The following is an 18,376-nucleotide window of genomic DNA, read 5'->3' on the forward strand; positions in this document are numbered from 1 at the left end:
AATAACCTGCTCCCGCTTTCTCCCCATATCCTTTGATCCCTTTCGCCCCAAGAGCAATATCTAACTCCTTCTTGAAAACATATAATGTTTTGGCCTCAACTACTTTGTGGTAGCGAATTCCACAGGCTCACCACTCTCTGGGTGAAGAAATTTCTCCTCACCTCAGTCCTAAATGGTCTACCCCATATCCTCAGACTGTGAACCCTGGTTCTGGACCTCCCCACCATTGGGAACATCTTCCTGCATCTACCCTGTCTAGTCCTGTTAGAACTTTATACGTTTCTATGAGATTCCCCCCCTCAATCTTCTGAACTCCAGCGAATATAATCCTAACCGACTCAATTTCTCCTCATATGTCAGTCCCGTCATACCTGGGATCAGTCTGGTAAACCTTTGCTGCGCTCCCTCTATAGCGATAACTTCCTTCCTCAGATAAGACGACCAAAACTACACACAATATTCCAGGTGTGGTCTCACCAAGGCCCTGTATAATTGCAGCAAGACATCCCTGCTCCTGTACGCGAATCCTCTCGCCATGAAGGCAATTGAAAGAGCTGTACCATTTACCTTCTTTACCACCTGCTGCAACTGCATGCTTACCTTCAGCGGCTGGTGTATGAGGACACCCAGGTCTCACATTCCGCTCTCTCAATTTATAGCCATTCAGATAATAATCTGCCTTCCTGTTTTTGCTACCAAAGTGGATAACCTCACATTTACACACATTATACGGTATCTGCCATGCATTTTCCCACTCGCTCAGCTTGTCCAAATCGCACTGAAGCATCTCTGCATCCTCCTCACAGCTCACCCTCCCACCCAGCCTTGTGTCATCTGCAAATTTAGAGATATTACATTTAGTTCCCTCATCTAAATCATTAATATATATTATAAATAGCTGGGGCCCCAGCACCGATCCCTGCAGTACCCTACTAGTCACTACCTGCCATTCGGAAAAAGACCCATTTATTCCTAATCCTTGTTTCCTGTCTGCCAACTATATGCAGCACTCTACATCTCGTGTCACCAATGATGCAGGAGAACCCACCATTGGAGGCACCGCCTTTACTGGACTGCAAAACTATATGACAAAGTAGCCCAACTGCTTTGCTCGGCAGAGTACTTCCCTTCCAAACCAATCCAGATTGCTTCTCATTAGTTTACTGCCACATTGATATTTCTCCATCCTACTCCCTTGAATGAAATTCATCAACAATACTATTGGTGTTTGCTTCATGAGCAGTCAAACACCTAGGTCAGATAGGCCTCCTTTTTATTTACACATACAATGCATGCTTCCAGGTCTGCAAAGTCTCACTAGTGTCCAATGATTTCTTCACAATGGTAGGAAGATTCTCATTTACCTCCCTCCATCCTCTCCTTTTGGAGTCGAGGATATGAATCATGAACCCACAGACTCAGTTAGCTTTCAATTCCCTATCCATCAAGTACCTCACTGCTGCATATTTTCAAAATCCTCAGTCACCTGATATGAAATCTATACCAAACCGTAAACAATTTCATTAGATTCTTTCATGGCAAACTTGCATTAGATGCTCTCGAGAAAAGGGCTGAAGTTTAAAAATGAGCACAAAATACCACTGATTTTGCATAAATGTGGCCTTAACAGGGAAGTAGCAGTTTATTTGTATAATTTTCCTTTCCGCCTCTTTTACCTCATATTTAGCACTGGCAGACAAAGCAACATTACTACATAAGTATGAGTTTGCAAACTTTTTTTTATTGCCTACACTGTCATAATCCAATCACATAAAAGCTTTGGCTGTAAAGTTTAGGAAGAGTGCAGAACCACTGATCCCATCAGTTTAACGAAGACTCTTTCAGATATCTCATTACCTGCATAGTATAACAAGTCCCACCTCATACCTTTAGGCTCTTTGGCTGTTGTCTGAGCTCCAGGACATGTTTTCTGTGTAGTTCCCGCTCTCGACGGGTATTATACTCCGTTTGATTCTCCAGCTCAGTCTGATGCTGTAACGGATTAGATCAATCCTAAGTCTTTGCAACATGTTAAGTTGTCGGAATTCAAGTTCTTGCGTCGACTCATCATGACGAATTAACATGGCATGCTCCATCTCCTTTTGAGTTTGCTTCTTATTCACTTCCTATTAGACAGACAGTCATATTAAATGTTTATATTATGCATGCATTTAAAGCAATCCAATAAATTCAGCAGCTAAGCCATGTTTTTAAATTAGGCACTTTTTAAGTCTACTGTTTTTTTTTTAAAATCACAGAAATCATCTGATAATGGTCTTCATTTTATATCTGTTACCAGCACAACAAACACGTTTGCTTTATGCTTACAATTTAAATCCATTATTGTTTAAACCAGTTTGTGCACTAAGGCATGTTTTTGCCTTTGCTAGGAAGAAATAACAGTCCTGTAACTGCTCCTCATAAGTTTGCTTCTTTCTCTCTTCCAACAGACCATATGGAGGAACAAAATCTTAAGTTTAAAAATACTTATAAGACTGAACCATTTAATTAACAAAAGGTTTTGCAAAACCAGCTTGTGTATTCAAATTTACGAAATGGAATGGACCAACGACAAATCATGAACCAGTTGAAGAAACCATCTACAAAGGGAAAAAGATCCCTGGATGAAACAAAATATATGACGGTGGTCTCTATGTGGAATTCTGAACAGGACATTTTGTCGTCTTCTTAATAGTCTATTTGATATTTACTTAAAATATTGTACTGATTGTTAGAGAATTAAAATACTGCACATCTTCCCAATTCTTCATAAATTGATCTTAATTAAGCCTTATAAAAATTGTGGTTTTGAATAACAGGCCACAAACTGAACTTTCAATCTACAAAGTCAGTGGCACAGGAGGCCCATTTGACCCATTGAGTCCATGCCCCCAGCTCTCTGCATGGCAGGCCGATCAGTCCCATTCCCTCACTCTATTCCTATAGCCTTGTAAACTTATTTTGCTCAAATGTCCACCCAACTTTCTTTTGAAATTATTCACTATCTTTGCTTCCAACGGTTTCAAAACAGCAAGTTCCAGGTCATTAACACTTGCTGTATTGAAAAGTTCTTCCTCACTTCCACCCTGCATCCTTTGCCTAAATTTTTACGTGTCCCCTAGTCCTTGCACCTTAAATTGAGAACAGCTTTTCTTTGCCTACCTCGTCTAAACTTGTACACCTTTATCAAATCCAAGGAGAACAACTCCAGCTCTTCCAACCTAACCTTGTAGCTAAAATTTCTCAACCCTGGAACCATTCTGGAAATTTCCTCTGTAACCTCAAGGATGCTCACATTCTTCCTAAAGTGCGGTGACCAGAACTGTACTGGAGCACTGCTTGTGGCCTAATCAAAGCTTTATGCAAATTCAGCACAACTTCCCAGCTTTCGTACTCATTGACTCTATTGAAGCCCAAAAGCTTAACTGCTTTGCTAATTACTTTCTCAATGCATCCTGCCACCTTCAAAGATCTGTGCACATGAAGACCCAAGGTCCTCTGCTCCTGCACACTCTTTAGAACTGCGCCATTAAACCTATACTGCTTCTTCCTATCCATTCTGCAAAACTGCGTAACCTCACCCTTCTCTGTATTAAATTAATCTTCCAGGTCGGCCAATTCTGCCAGCCTACACAGTGTTGTTGTCGATTGGCATCAACCTCACTGTCAGTCACACCTCCCAGTTTGGAATGCATAACAACATTTTAGAATTTGCCAATATCCAAGTCAGATCTATTTTATTACACAATCTACTTTATTCTTCCGTCTGAAAAGCAACCATTTACTATGACTCACTGCTTTGTTCCTTAAGCCAATTTTTTATCCAAGCTGGCACTGGCCTTCCTAATCTATGAACCTCAATTGTGTTAACCAGTCTTGTATGGTATTTGTTAAATGCTTGCTTAAAATCCATATAGACAACATACATTGCTTTCCCTTCATCAACCTTCTCTGTCACTTCATCAAAAAATTCAATTAGTCAAGTACAATTGGCCTTTAACAAATCCTTGTAGGCTGTCCCTAATTAATTTAAATCTTTCCAAGTGCCTGTTTTTTTAATCCTGATTATTGTTTCTAAAACTTTAACCACCAATGTTAAACTGATTAGCCTGTTGTTACTAGGAATATCCACACACACTTACTCGAATAAGGGTGTCATTTTGTCACTCTCCTATCCTGTGGGACTATCCCCCATATCGAGAGAAGATTGGAAGATTACGGCAAGCACTTTCACTATCTTCACCCCCATTTCTCTTAGCAATCTAGAATGCAAGTCACCCAGATCAGATGATTTATCCACGAAACATAATCAACTTTTCAGTACATTCTTCCTATCAAATTTTCACCCCACCCATTACCTCTACCATCTGAACTTCTATTGATATTTTTTCACCATCTTATTCCTTGGTAAACACCAATAGCACTCATTAAGCATTCTAGCCTGGTCCTACACCTCTAAGCAAATATCACCCTCTTTGCCCCTAATCGGCCCCATCCCACCTCTCACTACCCACTTACCCCCTTAACATGCCGGTAGAAGATTTTTTCAGTCCCTTTTATGTTAATTGCCATTCTGTTCTTGTACTCTCTCTTTGCCAGTTATATTTTCCTCTTCACTCCCTATCAACTTAATGTATTTGGCCTGGTTCTCGTATGAAGAATTCATCAGACATTAATCATATGCGCCCTCCTTTTTGTTTCTTCATATTGTCCACCTCCCTAGTCATCCAAGGACCCCTTGCTTTGGTTCCAGGTTGCGCTGCAAATTTAACTTCTTTCCGAAGCTTAAAACTACAAGAATTTAAACTGAACATCTGAGTACAGTCATAGTACTGCTCAAGATTAAACAGTCTACCTCATAGTACAATAGTACAAGTTCACGTGTTTAAACAATTATATTAAAAGGGTTACAGAATTACCTGGAAAAACTCAGCAGGTCTGGCAGCATCGGCGGCGAAGAAAAGAGTTGACGTTTCGAGTCCTCATGACCCTTCGACAGAACTTGAGTTCGAGTCCAAGAAAGAGTTGAAATATAAGCTGGTTTAAGGTGTGTGGGGGGGGCGGAGAGAGAGAGAGAGAGAGAGAGAGAGAGAGAGAAGTGGAGGCGGGTGTGGTTGTAGGACAAACAAGCAGTGATAGAAGCAGATCATCATTTGCCCCCCCCCCCCACACACCTTAAACCAGCTTATATTTCAACTCTTTCTTGGACTCGAACTCAAGTTCTGTCGAAGGGTCATGAGGACTCGAAACGTCAACTCTTCTTCTCCGCCGATGCTGCCAGACCTGCTGAGTTTTTCCAGGTAATTCTGTTTTTGTTTTGGATTTCCAGCATCCGCAGTTTTTTTGTTTTTATATTAAAAGGGTTGTTTAAGCAAAATAATCAAATGAAAGCACTTAGCACAGTGAATAACACCTGAAATTCTAACACATGGCAATTTCTAAATTTCACTTATGCAATCAAGATTGCCCTCAAACACACTAATGGACAGTTACAATGTAGCACTAGAAACTATTCTCTTGAATGCAGATTTTTGTATAGCCAAATGAGAACTAAGAGGAGAAAAAACAAGGCCAACAACTTGTCATAAAATCAATTTATAATGACTTTATGTAAAGAAATCTTTGCTAGACCATACACCAATTATGTACTTTTTTATTGTTTGTACATAGTATTACTCTTTGCCATGCGTTTATAAGTAGTCAACTTTGGTGAAATAAAGCAAGGGGCAATGCAAAAATAAAGCAAACTAAAAGAGTAGATATATTTGTAATTATCTGTATAATTCTTTTCTTGAATAAGACTTGGCTCAGAAATTGGGTTGAGCTCTGCTTTGGTCCCCAGTTTTAACTTCATCAAATTCTTTGTTGAACTGTTTTCCCCTACTGTACAACACATTGGAGCATATGAAACCTGCTAAGGACCAACTTAAAAGATATATATTTTCTTAACTTTATATCTTTCAACTTATTTTCAAACAAGAATGATTCAAGACAGGTCTTACCATCATTTGTATTGCATGGTAACCATTTGTATCATTGATGCCAACATCATAAATTTAAACGGATGGCATTAAAAGATTAGTACAAATTTTTTTTTTCCCTTTTTGGGCAATATTTTACCTCACGTAGATGCTCCTGCTCCAGATTGTGTCGTATCATCATCAACTTCCGTTTAAGCTCACGACAGTTTCGATCGTATTGCAATCGTTGACGGCCAAGAAGTTGGGATTCTTCTTCAGCCTGCGTGTGCTGAAGGTTTTCTTTATGCCTGGATAATCGCTCTTGCTTTTCCTTCTTCGGTGTACTGTGATCTTCATTCATCTCCTGTAGAGAAAATTCAAATATTTAAGTCATTCCTGTGAATCATTTCAGTTATGTTGTCACTTTGAAGGAGCATTGCTCCTGATACAAAATTATTAGATATCTTGTCTAAAACTATTTCATGTCCAACATTTGCACTCAGCTAATCAGGAACATTATAAAGGACTGGCAGCATTTGTGGAGAGAGAAACAGAGTTATGTTTTAGGTCTGTGACTTTTCATCAGTTCCAATGAAAGGTCACAGATCTGAAATGTGAATATTGTTTCTCCCTCCAAAGATACTGCCAGACCTGCTGAGCATATCCAGCATTTTCTGCTTTTATTTCAGATTTCCATTGTGTGCAGAATTTTGCTTGTCATTATAAAGGACACTAGTTTATCATGAAAATGAATTGACTCTCATTGCTATTTGAATTTGATGACAGTGGGTAATGGGTCTCCAGACCTTCTACCACCTCCCATCCAAAAGACTACCAAAAAGCCATTTCTATTATAATTTGAAGCGCTGACCAACACCCTCCATTCCTAAAGACCCTCCCTCCCAGTTCACGCTTACCTCTTTAATCTTTTCTTTACAAAGTTTGTATTGGCGCTTCTGATTTTCTAGGAAGGTGGTCAATTCCTTTTTCTGTTGGGCTGTAATTTGCTGCTGGATTTTCCTCTCATCCTGCGCTGCTAACTTCATCTGAAAGAACAAATTAATATTTAGCCACAAAGAACCAAAAGTCTCAGATATCCAATCCAAACATAAATGTAGATTGATGCAGAAGAAATGTTCGTAGGTTTTCCAGTGCACAGAGAAGCAATTTTTGGCCTACGTGAAAGCAAACAAGAATTCAAACTGTCACACTACTCTGCAATTTGGGATCCACTCAATTAAGCAGCTCTATGAGATGTACAAAGAAAGGAAGACAATTTCTTCAATATATCTACCAGTGTAGTTACATATAAATGGATTTTAATTATTGTATATTGAGTAGGGCTATTTTAGCTTTAGTAGCAGGGCCTCAAATCAAAATTTTTAATGCTAATTTGACTAGGAGAGGGATATCAGGATGAAGCATTAGAAAGGAGATACATATGAGGTGCACACAGAGGATGGGGAGGGAAAAACAGCAGGAGAATAAGAGTAGGTCAGAAATAAGATTGATCAGACATGAGAAAATGTGAAACAAATTAATGTGCATATCTGCAAGTGCCCAGAACATAGTAAATAAGGTTGGTGAGCTATAGGCAGAAATAGACACATGGAATTGCGATAAAGTGGTAATTTCAGAGACTTGGCTCAAACAAGTACTAACGGGCACTTAATATTGCTGGCTACAATGTATTCAGGAAAAATAGTGAAGGAAACAAGGAGGGATGTACTTGAGAATTCAAAGAAGAATCTATTGAGTTAAAATTGAATACAGAAGCTTTTTTCGTTTATGGGATATGGGCTACACTGGCTAGGCCAGCTTTTATTGCCCATCCCTAATTGCTCTCAAGAAGGTGGTGGTGAGCTACCTTTTTGAACCCTGCAGTCCATGTGGTGTAGGTAATTCCACAGTGCTGTCAGGGAGGGAGCTCCAGGGTCTTGACCCAGTAAAACTGAAGGAATGGTAATATATTTCCAAGTCAGGATGGTGAGTAGCTTGGAGGGGTAATTCCAGGTTGGGGTGTTCCTTGTGTTTGCTGCTTTTGTCCTTCTAGATGATAACAGTCATGGGTTTGGAAGGTGCTGTAGAAGGAGCTTTCGCGAGTTCTTGAAGTGCATCTTGTAGATGGTACACACAGCTGCCAATGTGCATCGGTGGTGAAGGGAGTGAATGTTTGTCAATTGTGTACCAATCAAGTGGGCTGCTTTGTCCTGGATGGTGTTGGGCTTAAGTGTTCTGGGAGCTTCACTCATCCAGGCAAGTGGAGAGTATTCCATCATACTCCTGAATTGTGCCTTATGGATGGTGGAAAGGTGTCGGGGAGTCAAGTGCTGAGTTACTTACCACAGGGTTCCTAGCCTCTTTTGTAGCCACAGTATTCATATAGCTAATCCAGTTCTGGTCAATGGTAACCCCCGAGGATGTTGATAGAGGGGGATTCAGCAATGGTAATGCCATTGAATGTCATGGGGTGATGGTCAGAATAGTCTCTTGTTGGAGATAGTCATTGCCTGGCACGAATGTTACTTGCCACTTGTCAGTCTAAGCCTTGATACGGTCCAGGTCTTGCTGCAATTGGACAAGGACTGCTTCAGTATCTGAGGAGTTGTGAATTGTGCTGAACATTGCGCAATCATCAGAGAACTCCCCTGCTTCTGACCTTATGATGATGGGTAGGTCATTGATAAAGCAACTGAAGATGTTTGGCCGAGGACACTACCCTGAGGGACTCCTGCAGTGATGTCCTAGGACAGATGATTGACCTCCAACAACCATAGCCATCTTCCTTTGTGCTAGGTATGAATCCAACCAGTGGAGAGTTTTCTCCCTGATTCCCATTGACTCCAGTTTTACTAGGGCTCCTTGATGCCACATTCTGTCAAATGCTGCCTTGATGTGAAGAGCAGTCACTCTCACCTCACCTCTGGAGTTCAGCTCTTTTGTCCATGTTTGAACCAAGGCTATAATGAGTTCAGGAGCTGGTGGAACCCAAACTGAGCGCCAGTGAACAGGTTATTGCTAAGCAAGTGCAGCTTGATAGCAGTGTTCATGACCCCTTTCATCATTTTACTGATTTTGCATTGCTGTGTGTGTAAAGTTGGCCATCAAATAGTGGGAAGCAGACAGAGAAACAAATTTAATGGCAAACAGCAGAAAGATGCACAAACTATAGAGTGGAGATAATGGGGGAGTCAATTAGTCTAATACAGACTGGGAAAATAACAGCCTAAGGGCAAAGAAGGAAGAATTCCTGAAATGCATACAAGATAAATTTCTTGAACAGAATGTTTACAGTTCAATGGTGCAGAAAACAATGTTGACTCGAGTTTTGAGGAAGGAAGTAGGAGAATATTTGGAAACAATCACAATGTTATTTTCAGAGTCAATATGGAAAATGACAAGGGAAAACTAAATGTGATAATATTCAACTAGAGGAGAACAGATTTCAGGTTTGGAATCAAAGATTGGCAGGTAAAGCAGTAAAAGGGCAATGAGAGGCCTTTAAAAGATACAGTCTAGGTACAGATGACACATTCCTACAAGGTGGAAAGAGCAGGAAAGCTACAGTTCCCTGGACAACTAAAGGTAGAGATCAAAATGAAACAGAAAAAGAAAGCTTACAATAAATGTCCGGTTCATCATTCAATGGAAGACCAAGCTGGATACAAAGTGTACAGGATGACCAAAAAACGAAGTAAGAGAGCCGAAGAGACTTAATGGTAATAAATTAGCAGCTAAGAAAAGTGAACCCAATATCTTTTTTAAACAAAAATACTAAAGGGTAGTCCAAGGAAGGATGGGGTTAATTCACTAAAAATAGATACAGGTCCTTAAAATATTACCAAATAGCAAAGTAGAAAAGTTACACAGCACAATAGGTGGCTGAGAGAAACAAGGGTGGAAATTACAGAGGATCTGGTCACAAACTTTCAATCATTCTCGGATATTGGGGTGGTTCCAGAGGACTGAAGGAGTGCAAATGTTGCACCCTGTTCAAGGGGAGAGAGATAAACCCAGTAATCAGATGCCTGTCAACCTAATGTTCTTAATGGGGAAACTTTGAAACAATAATCAGGACAAAATTAATTGTCACTTAGAAAAACGTGTGTTAATAAATGAAGGATGGCAAGAATTTGTTAAAAGCAAAATAATGTTTGACTAATTTGAACAAGAGATAGAGAGGGTGTAGAAGGCCAGTGTGGCTCATATTGTAAATACAGACTTTCAAAAAGCATTCGATAAAGTTCCATATAAAAGACTGGTTAACAAAATTGAAGCCCATGGGATTAAAGGGACAGGGGCTATTAAGGATACAAAATTAACTAAGGCAAAGCAGAGAGTCGTGTTGAACACTGGTTTTTCCTGACTGGAGGGAATTGTCCCTAGGTTTCTTACTGAGATCAATGCAATTTTTGTTTATATATTAATGGCCTGGACTTTGGCATAAGAGGCATAATTTCAAGGTCTGCAGATGACAAGTAAATTAGAAATGGAGTAAACAGTGAAGATGACAGTTACAGGTTGCAGGAAGGCTAGACTGGTGAAATGGGCAGACAAAATTAAATGTAGATGTGTGTGAAGGGATGCACTTTGATAGGAAGAATGAGAAGATATAACAAACTATATGTTACAATTTTAAGGGAGTACAGGAAGAAAGATAGCCTAGGGTGTATATAGATAACCCTTTGAAGGTGGCAGGGCAAGTTGAAAAGGCATTATTGATGGATCCTGTATGATTTTTTTTTAAATAGACACAGAATAAAAGCAAACTATGCTAAACATTTATAAAATGGATTAAGCCCCAGCAGGACAAAATACCAATTTTGAGCACTCCATTTTAGGGGGGATGTTGAGGCCTTAGAAAGGGTGTAGAGGACTCCTGCCAGAATGGCACCAGGAACAAAATACTTCAGTTAGGTGGATAAACTGGATGTTCTCAAACCAATGCAATGTGGGGGGGTGCGATTTGATAGGTGTTCAAGGTCTCAAGGGGTTTTGAAGTAAATGAGAAACTGTTTCCAGTGGCAGAAGGGTGAGTAACCAGGGGGCACAGATTTAAAATTAATTGGCAAAAGAATCAGAAGCAACATGAGGAAAAACTATTTTACATTGCAAGCAATGATAATCAGGAATATACAATCTGAAATGGTGGTGGAAACAGATTCATTAATAACTTTCTAAAGAAAATTGGATAAATATATGAAAAGGAAAATTTTGCAGGGCTATGAAACTAATTGGAACCAATTCAAAGAGCCAGTGTAGGCAGAGTGAGTCAACTGGCCATCTTCTGTGTTGTATAACTTTATGATTCTATATCTCCTGGCTGACATTTTTTTCAAAAAGATAATCAAAACTTCAGGTCAGCTAATAAAACATCTCCTAGATTTTCCTTTGCCTAGTTATTTGGGAGTTCCTATTTTTGGTGGCTTGGTTGGGGTGGGGGGGGGGGGGGATGGACTTCAGGACAATGAGGGGGCAGGAAGGGTTAGCAGTGACAGTGTTCAAGGTGGTGTTCACTTGGCAAGTAATGGCTTTTTCTTAAAAAAAAATTCACAAGACCTTTTAAGGTTGGTTTCCTCAGGGCAAGCCACCGTTCCAAGCATTAGATCCCTTAATTAGATATGCAAACTACCTAATGCCTGCTTCAGATGTGGGGAAAATCAACCAATTTCAGAGCTTTAACAGTGCAGGCTGCCATTCAGCCCATTGTGTCTGCACCGACTCTCCAAATGAGCATTATGACCTAGTGCCATTGCCCTGCCTTTTCTCCGTACCCCTGCGCATTGTTTCTATTCAAATAATCATCTAATGCCCTCTTGAATGCCTCAACTGAACCTGCCTCCACCACACTTCTACACAGTGCATTCCAGACCCAAGCCACTCGTTGTTCGAAGTTTTTTCTTCACGTTACATTTGCTTCTTTTGCAAATCACTTTAAATCTGTGCCTTCTTGTTCTTGATCCTTTTAAGAGCGTGAACAGCTTCTTCCTATCTACTCTGTCCAGCCCTCATGATTTTGAACATCTCTATCAAATCTCCTCTGAGCCACCTTCTCTCCAAGAACTGCCCCAACCTCTCAAATCTATCCTCATAGGTCAAGTTTCTCATCCTTGTGTTCACATCCTTCCTATAGTGTGGCGCCCAGAATTGTACACAATATTCCAGCTGAGGTCTAACAAGTATCATATATAAATTCGACATAACCTCTCTGCTCGTGTACTCTATGCCCATATTAAGAAAGCCCAAGATGCTATATGCTTTATTAACTGCTCCATGCTCCTGTACTGCCACCTTCAATGATCTATGCACATATACAACCAGGTCTTTCTGCTCCTGCACCCCATTCAAAATTTCGCCCCTTATTTTATATTGTCTGTACATATTCTTCCTACCAAAATGCATCACCTCCCACTTCTCCAAATGGAACTTCATCTGCCACCTATCTGCCCACTCCACCAACTTGTCTATGTCCTCTTGAAGTTCCATACCATCTTCCTCGCAGTTCACAACACTCCCAAGCTTCGTATCATCCGCAAACTTTGAAAGTGTCCCCTGCACACCAAGATCTAAATCATTAATACATATCAGGAAAAGCAAGGGTCCCAATACCAACCCCTGGGGAGCCCCGCTACAAATCTTCCTCCAGCCTGAAAAATATCCATTGACCATTACTCTCTGCTTCCTATTTTTCAGCCAATTTTGTATCCACGTTGCTACTGCCTCTTTTATTCCATGAGCAATAACTTTTCTCACAAGCCTATTGTGTGGCACTGTATCAAATGCCTTTTGAAAATCCACGTACACTACATCAACAGCATTACCCTCATCGATCTTCTGTTATAGCTTCAAAAAACTCCACCAAGATAGTTAAACACGATTTCATCTTTAGAAATCTATGATGGCTCTTCCTTATCAACCCATATTTTTCCATGTGACTACTAATTCTATCCCAAATAATTGTTTCTAGAATCTTGCCTACCAGTGAGGTTAAACTGACTGGTGTGTGGTGTGTACAACCTTTTTTGAACAAGGGCATAATGTTGCAACCCTCCAGTCCTCTGGCACCACCCGAGTATAGGGAAGACTGAAAGATTATGGCCAGTGCCTCTGCAATTTCTACTCTCGCTCCTTTCAATATCCTTGGATGTGTCTCAACCAGTTCCGGTGCCTTGTCAACTTTAAGTACTGACAGTCTATGCAACATTTCCTCCTTATGGATTCTGAACCCTTCTCATGACAGAGTTTCATCGTCTGTCACTATGGCCTGGGTAGCGTCTACCTCCTTGTTAAAAACAGATGCAAAGTATTCATTTAATCTCTCAGCCATGGGCCCTTTGTCCATGTGCAAATTCCCTTTCAGGTCCCTAATCGGCCCTACTCCGCCTTTTACCACCCATTTACTATTTTTATGCCGACAGAAGACATTGGGATTCCCCTTTATGCTGGCTGCCAATCTTATGTCATAATCCCTCTTTGCTTCTCTAATATGCTTTTTCACCTTCCCGTGAACCTTCTGTATTCCTCTTGGTTCTCAATTGTATTTTCTACCTGACATCTGTCATAAGTGCACTTTTTCTTCTTTATCTTAATTTCAATTTCCTTTTTCATCCAGGGAGCTCTGCATTTGTTTGCCCTACCTTTCCCTTTCGATGGAATTAACCCTAATTGTGCCTGAACCAATTCTTGTTTCTTTGATACTTTTGACTAACTGGTTTCATAACAAGTTACAGAATCACAGTGCAGAAGAGGTCCTTCAGCCCATCGAGTCTGCACCAACACATGAGAAACACCTGACCTACCTAAGTTTGATTGGTAAGGGCATCAAAGGTTACGGGGAGAAGGCGGGAGAATGGGGTTGAGAAACTTAGCAGCCATGATTGAATGGCGGAGCAGACTCGATGGGGTGAATGGCCTAATTTCTGCTCCTATGTTTTATGGTCTTATGGCCCCATTTACCAGCACTTGGCCCATAGCCTTGAATGTTATGACGTGCTAAGTGCTCATCCAGGTACTTTTTAAAGGATATGAGGCAACCCGCCTCCACCACCCTCCCAAGGCAGTGCATTCCAGACCGTCACTACTCTGGGTAAAAATTTTTTTCCTCACATCCTCCCCCTAAACCTCCTGCCCCTCACCTTGAACTTAAGCCCCCTTGTGACTGACCCTTCAACTAAGGGGAGCAGCTGCTCCCTATCCACACCCTTCATAATCTTGTACACCTCTATCAGGTCACCCCTCAGTCTTCTCTGCTTCAACGAAAATAACCCAAGTCTATCCAACCTCTCTTCATAACTTAAATGTTTCATCCCAGGTGAATCTCCTCTGCACCCCCTCCAGTGTAATCACGCCCTTCCTATAATGTTGCGACCAGAACTGCACACAGTACTCCAGCTGTGGCCTCAACAAGGTTCTATACAACTCCAACATGACCTCCCTATTTTTGTAATCTATGCCTCGACTGATAAAGGCAAGTGTCTCATATGCCTTCTTCACCACCCCACGAACATGCCCCTCTGCCTTCAGAGATCTATGGACACACACGCCAAGGTCTCTTTGTTCCTCAGAACATCCTAATGTCATGCCATACATTGAATACTTTCTTGTCATTTTACTCCTTCCAAAATGTATCACCTCACACTTTTCAGGGTTAAATTCCATCTGCCACTTATCTACCCATTTGACCATCCCGTCTATATCTTCCTGTAGCCCAAAACACTCAACCTCACTGTTAACCACCCGGCCAATCTTTGTGTCATCCACGAACTTACTAATCCTACCCCCCCCCCACATAATCAGCTATGTCGTTTGTATAAATGACAAATAATAGGGGACGCAGCACAAATCTCTGTGGTACACCACTAGACACTGGCTTCCAGTCACTAAAGCATCCTTCTGTTATCACCCTCTGCCTCCTACAACTAAGCCAATTTTGAATCTACCTGATCAAATTACCCTGTATCCCATGTGCATTTGCCTTCTTTATAAGTCTCCCATGTGGGACCTTGTCAAAGGCTTTGCTGAAATCCATATAAACTACATCAACTACACTACCCTCATCTACACACAGACACCTCCTCAAAAAACTTCAATCAAATTTATTAGGCATGACCTCCATCTGACAAAGCGATGCTGACTATCCTTGATCAAACCTTGCCTCTCCAAGTGGAGATAGATACTCTCCTTCAGAAATTTCTCCAATAGCTTCCCTACCACTGACGTGAGACTCACTGGCCTGTAATTCCCTGGCTTAACTCTACAACCCTTCTTAAATAGCGAAACCACATTAGCTGTTCTCCAGTCCTCTGGCACCTCCCCCGTGGCCAGAGGTATTAAAAATTTGGGTCAGAGCCCCTGCGATTTCCTCCCTTGCCTCCATCAGCAGTCTGGGACACAAATCATCTGGACCTGGAGATTTATCCACTTTTAAGCCTACCAATACCTTGAAACTCCCTATATCAATTTGCTTAAGAACCTCACTCTCCCCAAGTTCGATATCTTCACCCTCATTCTCTTGGGTGAAGACGGACGTGAAGTATTCATTCAACACTCTAGCCATGTCCTCTGGCCCCACCGAAAGATTGCCCCCTTGGTCCCTTATGGGCCCTACTCTTTCCCTGATTATCCTCTTCCCATTGATATACTCATAGAATATTTTGGGATTTTCCCTACTCTTACCAGCCAGAGCTTTCTCATATCCCCTCTTTACTCTCCTAATTGCTTTCTTAAGCTCCACCCCGCACTATCTATATTCCACTAATACCTCTGCTGATTTGCTTCCCTTGTACCTAAAAGCCTCTCTTTTCCTTCTTATCATAACCTGAATACCTCTGGTCATCCATGGTTCTCTGGGCTTGTTACTCCTTCCTATCACCCTAGAGGGAACATGTTGAGCCTGTACCCTCCCCCGTTTCCTTTTTGAACACCCACCACTGTTCCTCTGTAGATTTCCCCACAAGTAACTGTTCCCAGTCTACCTTGGCCAGATCCTACCTTATTTTACTAAAATCCACTCTCCCCCAATCCAAAACATTTTTTTAAAACTTGTCGATTTCTTTGTCCATAACAAACTTAAACTGTACTATGTTGTGGTCGCTATCGCTAAAATTCTCGCCCACCACCACCTCAGCCACCTGTCCGGCTTCATTCCCCAGAACTAGGTCCAGCACTGCGCCGTCCCTTGTTAAACCCTCTACATATTGATCTAACAAGTTCTCCTGTACACATTTCAAGAAATCCACTCCAACCAAGCCCCTAACACTATGTCTATCCCAATTAATGTTGGGGAAATTGAAATCACCTAATTACCCTATCGTTATTGTTTTTACACAGCTCCCCAAATTGTGCACATATTTACATATTAATTAAAACCCTACTATACTTAATCTTAGCCATGAGCCAGAAAGTAAGCTGCTCCTTTTGTTTAAAGATCTGCCTGATAAAACCCAATAGTTTGGAAGGCAAGTTAAATACAGTCTCCAATGTTATCAAATACAGGATAAATATCACTCTGGCTGGTCTCTATCCTCTCTGCGTATCAAAAATACAAATCAGTGAGATACATAAAAACTGTCACAACATTTCTCCCCTACCAAAAATCTTAGGAGCCTAAGGGAAATCACTGGAATTCAGACTTGGACTTCTGCAGTTAGAAGTCCAATACTAGGAATTCATCACAAATTTCAAATGGCAGGCAATTAGTTTCCTTGAGAGGAAATAGTATCTATATGCAAACTTGTTCACTACATGCAGAAATCAAGACAACTTGGAAAGTTTGAAGTAGCCATCACCCATGTTTCCTCCACACTGTGGTGGAATCCAAAAGTGCACAGCCTGTGGGGAAAGAAGTCAGCTCTGACAAGTTAACGGTCATGTGGCAGCTTCAAAAGACTTAAGGAGGACGCACACTTGAACAAACCACCCACATACTCCCAAAAAACAAAATTTAGAGGGTATATTGGTCATAAGATGCTTTTCTTCCTTTAACTATTAAGCATTTACAAGTTAGGCATCAATCATGATAAAATGAGCTGCAGCAGGAAATTATTTTTCCACTTTTTACAGCCTATATCAAGATTGGTGTTCTGCATTATAAACTTTAATTTCCAAATCTTAAAAATAAGCTTTACATCTCTACAGCATTTGTAGCTTTTAGTGTAACAAGGTTGACAAGGTTATGGACAGTGATGCCTGATCAAGTGCACTTAAGATAAAGTAAATTCCCACTGCATAATTTCACAGCATAATTCATTTTGGTCAGTCTTGAAAGGGTCAACTATACCCACTGATGTTTAGGTGCAAGAATAAAGCCATGCCATTTTCAACAATTCCAAAAAGTCTCTTAAAAAAAAAATGACCATAGGTCCATGCAACACAACAGAGGGAGTTTTGAACTGTGTAGGTGTTTACATGGCTCCCATCACTTCCTATTCCCCTTTAGTGATGCCGTTTTAAGTTTGCCTCTCAAATCCTGTCATAACATACCTCTTTTTCCATAGAAATCTGATGTTTTTTCGCTAATTTCTCCAGTTCAATAGACGCATTGTTACATTGGGTCTCTACTTCCTTCTCCAACTTAAGACGATGTTCGTCCATCTCAGCCTTCAGCTTATTCTCTAAAGCCATCAGCTGCTTCTGGTGCTGTCTTCGCATCCGCTTGTAGCCAGACATCTGTTCACGTAATTCGTTTTCCTGTTCATGCTCATGGATCTGTCTTGTAACCTTGTATCAAAAATATGATAATGAGATGACCAATTACATCTATTAAAAATAAAGTATGTGATAAAAATTGAATATTTTTGGTTAGGTTACATTGTTTAATAGATTCTTTCTTGCAGCATTCACACAGGTTTAAGTAAAATTATTGCTAGCTGTTTCTGCAAACTGTTGAAAATGTACATTACAGTCTGATTAATATCCATACCACTGTGAAAGCCAGAGACATCATGACGTCGTTGACATACATGACTTAAACATGGATGGGCACTAACCTAACAGGTTATTCATAGCATCTGGCAAAGATAGAGGAATCAAGGCCACCCATTCATTTCAAACTATTCTATATTATTAGTTATTTGGAGAATTTGGTTTGATTGACTGTCAATGTGAGGCACAGGTAGAAATCAACTCTGAGAAGGGGCACAATTTTTGTTGTTACCTCTTTTATAAATACCTTAATGAGAGTTCCGCATTGTGGACTAATGTTTGCCTGCCTGTGCTCAATTTGCCAGTCTAGAGATAGTAGAGGTTGAGTGAAATAATTTTGACCAAATAAGTGAGAGACTGTTTCAAGGATCACATTAAAGGTCAGCATAAAAGAACCTTCATTATTTTCTCCTCCACATTGTCAAACAACAAAGTTTTTAAAGTAATTTAAGTTGGGCTGTTTGTAATGAAAACTGTTCTTTTACCTGTTCAAT

The 18,376-nt window shown here is 40.6% G+C and overlaps 1 protein-coding gene across 1 annotated transcript in view; it reads right to left on the reverse strand.

Annotated features, from left to right (window-relative positions):
- The window catches only part of LOC121273413 (serine/threonine-protein kinase TAO3-like), a 31,141-nt gene extending 13,468 nt beyond the window's left edge, over nt 1-17,673 (reverse strand). The window contains 5 exon segments of the mRNA XM_041180595.1: nt 1,888-1,997; nt 2,000-2,126; nt 6,121-6,324; nt 6,878-7,006; nt 17,442-17,673. Of these exon segments, the coding sequence (XP_041036529.1) occupies nt 1,888-1,997; nt 2,000-2,126; nt 6,121-6,324; nt 6,878-7,006; nt 17,442-17,627 (756 nt within the window). The 5' untranslated portion in view covers nt 17,628-17,673.
- Between the last annotated feature and the right edge of the window lie 703 nt (nt 17,674-18,376).

The sequence above is a fragment of the Carcharodon carcharias genome (genome assembly GCF_017639515.1).
Source record: "Carcharodon carcharias isolate sCarCar2 chromosome 13 unlocalized genomic scaffold, sCarCar2.pri SUPER_13_unloc_8, whole genome shotgun sequence".
NCBI lineage: Eukaryota > Metazoa > Chordata > Chondrichthyes > Lamniformes > Lamnidae > Carcharodon > Carcharodon carcharias.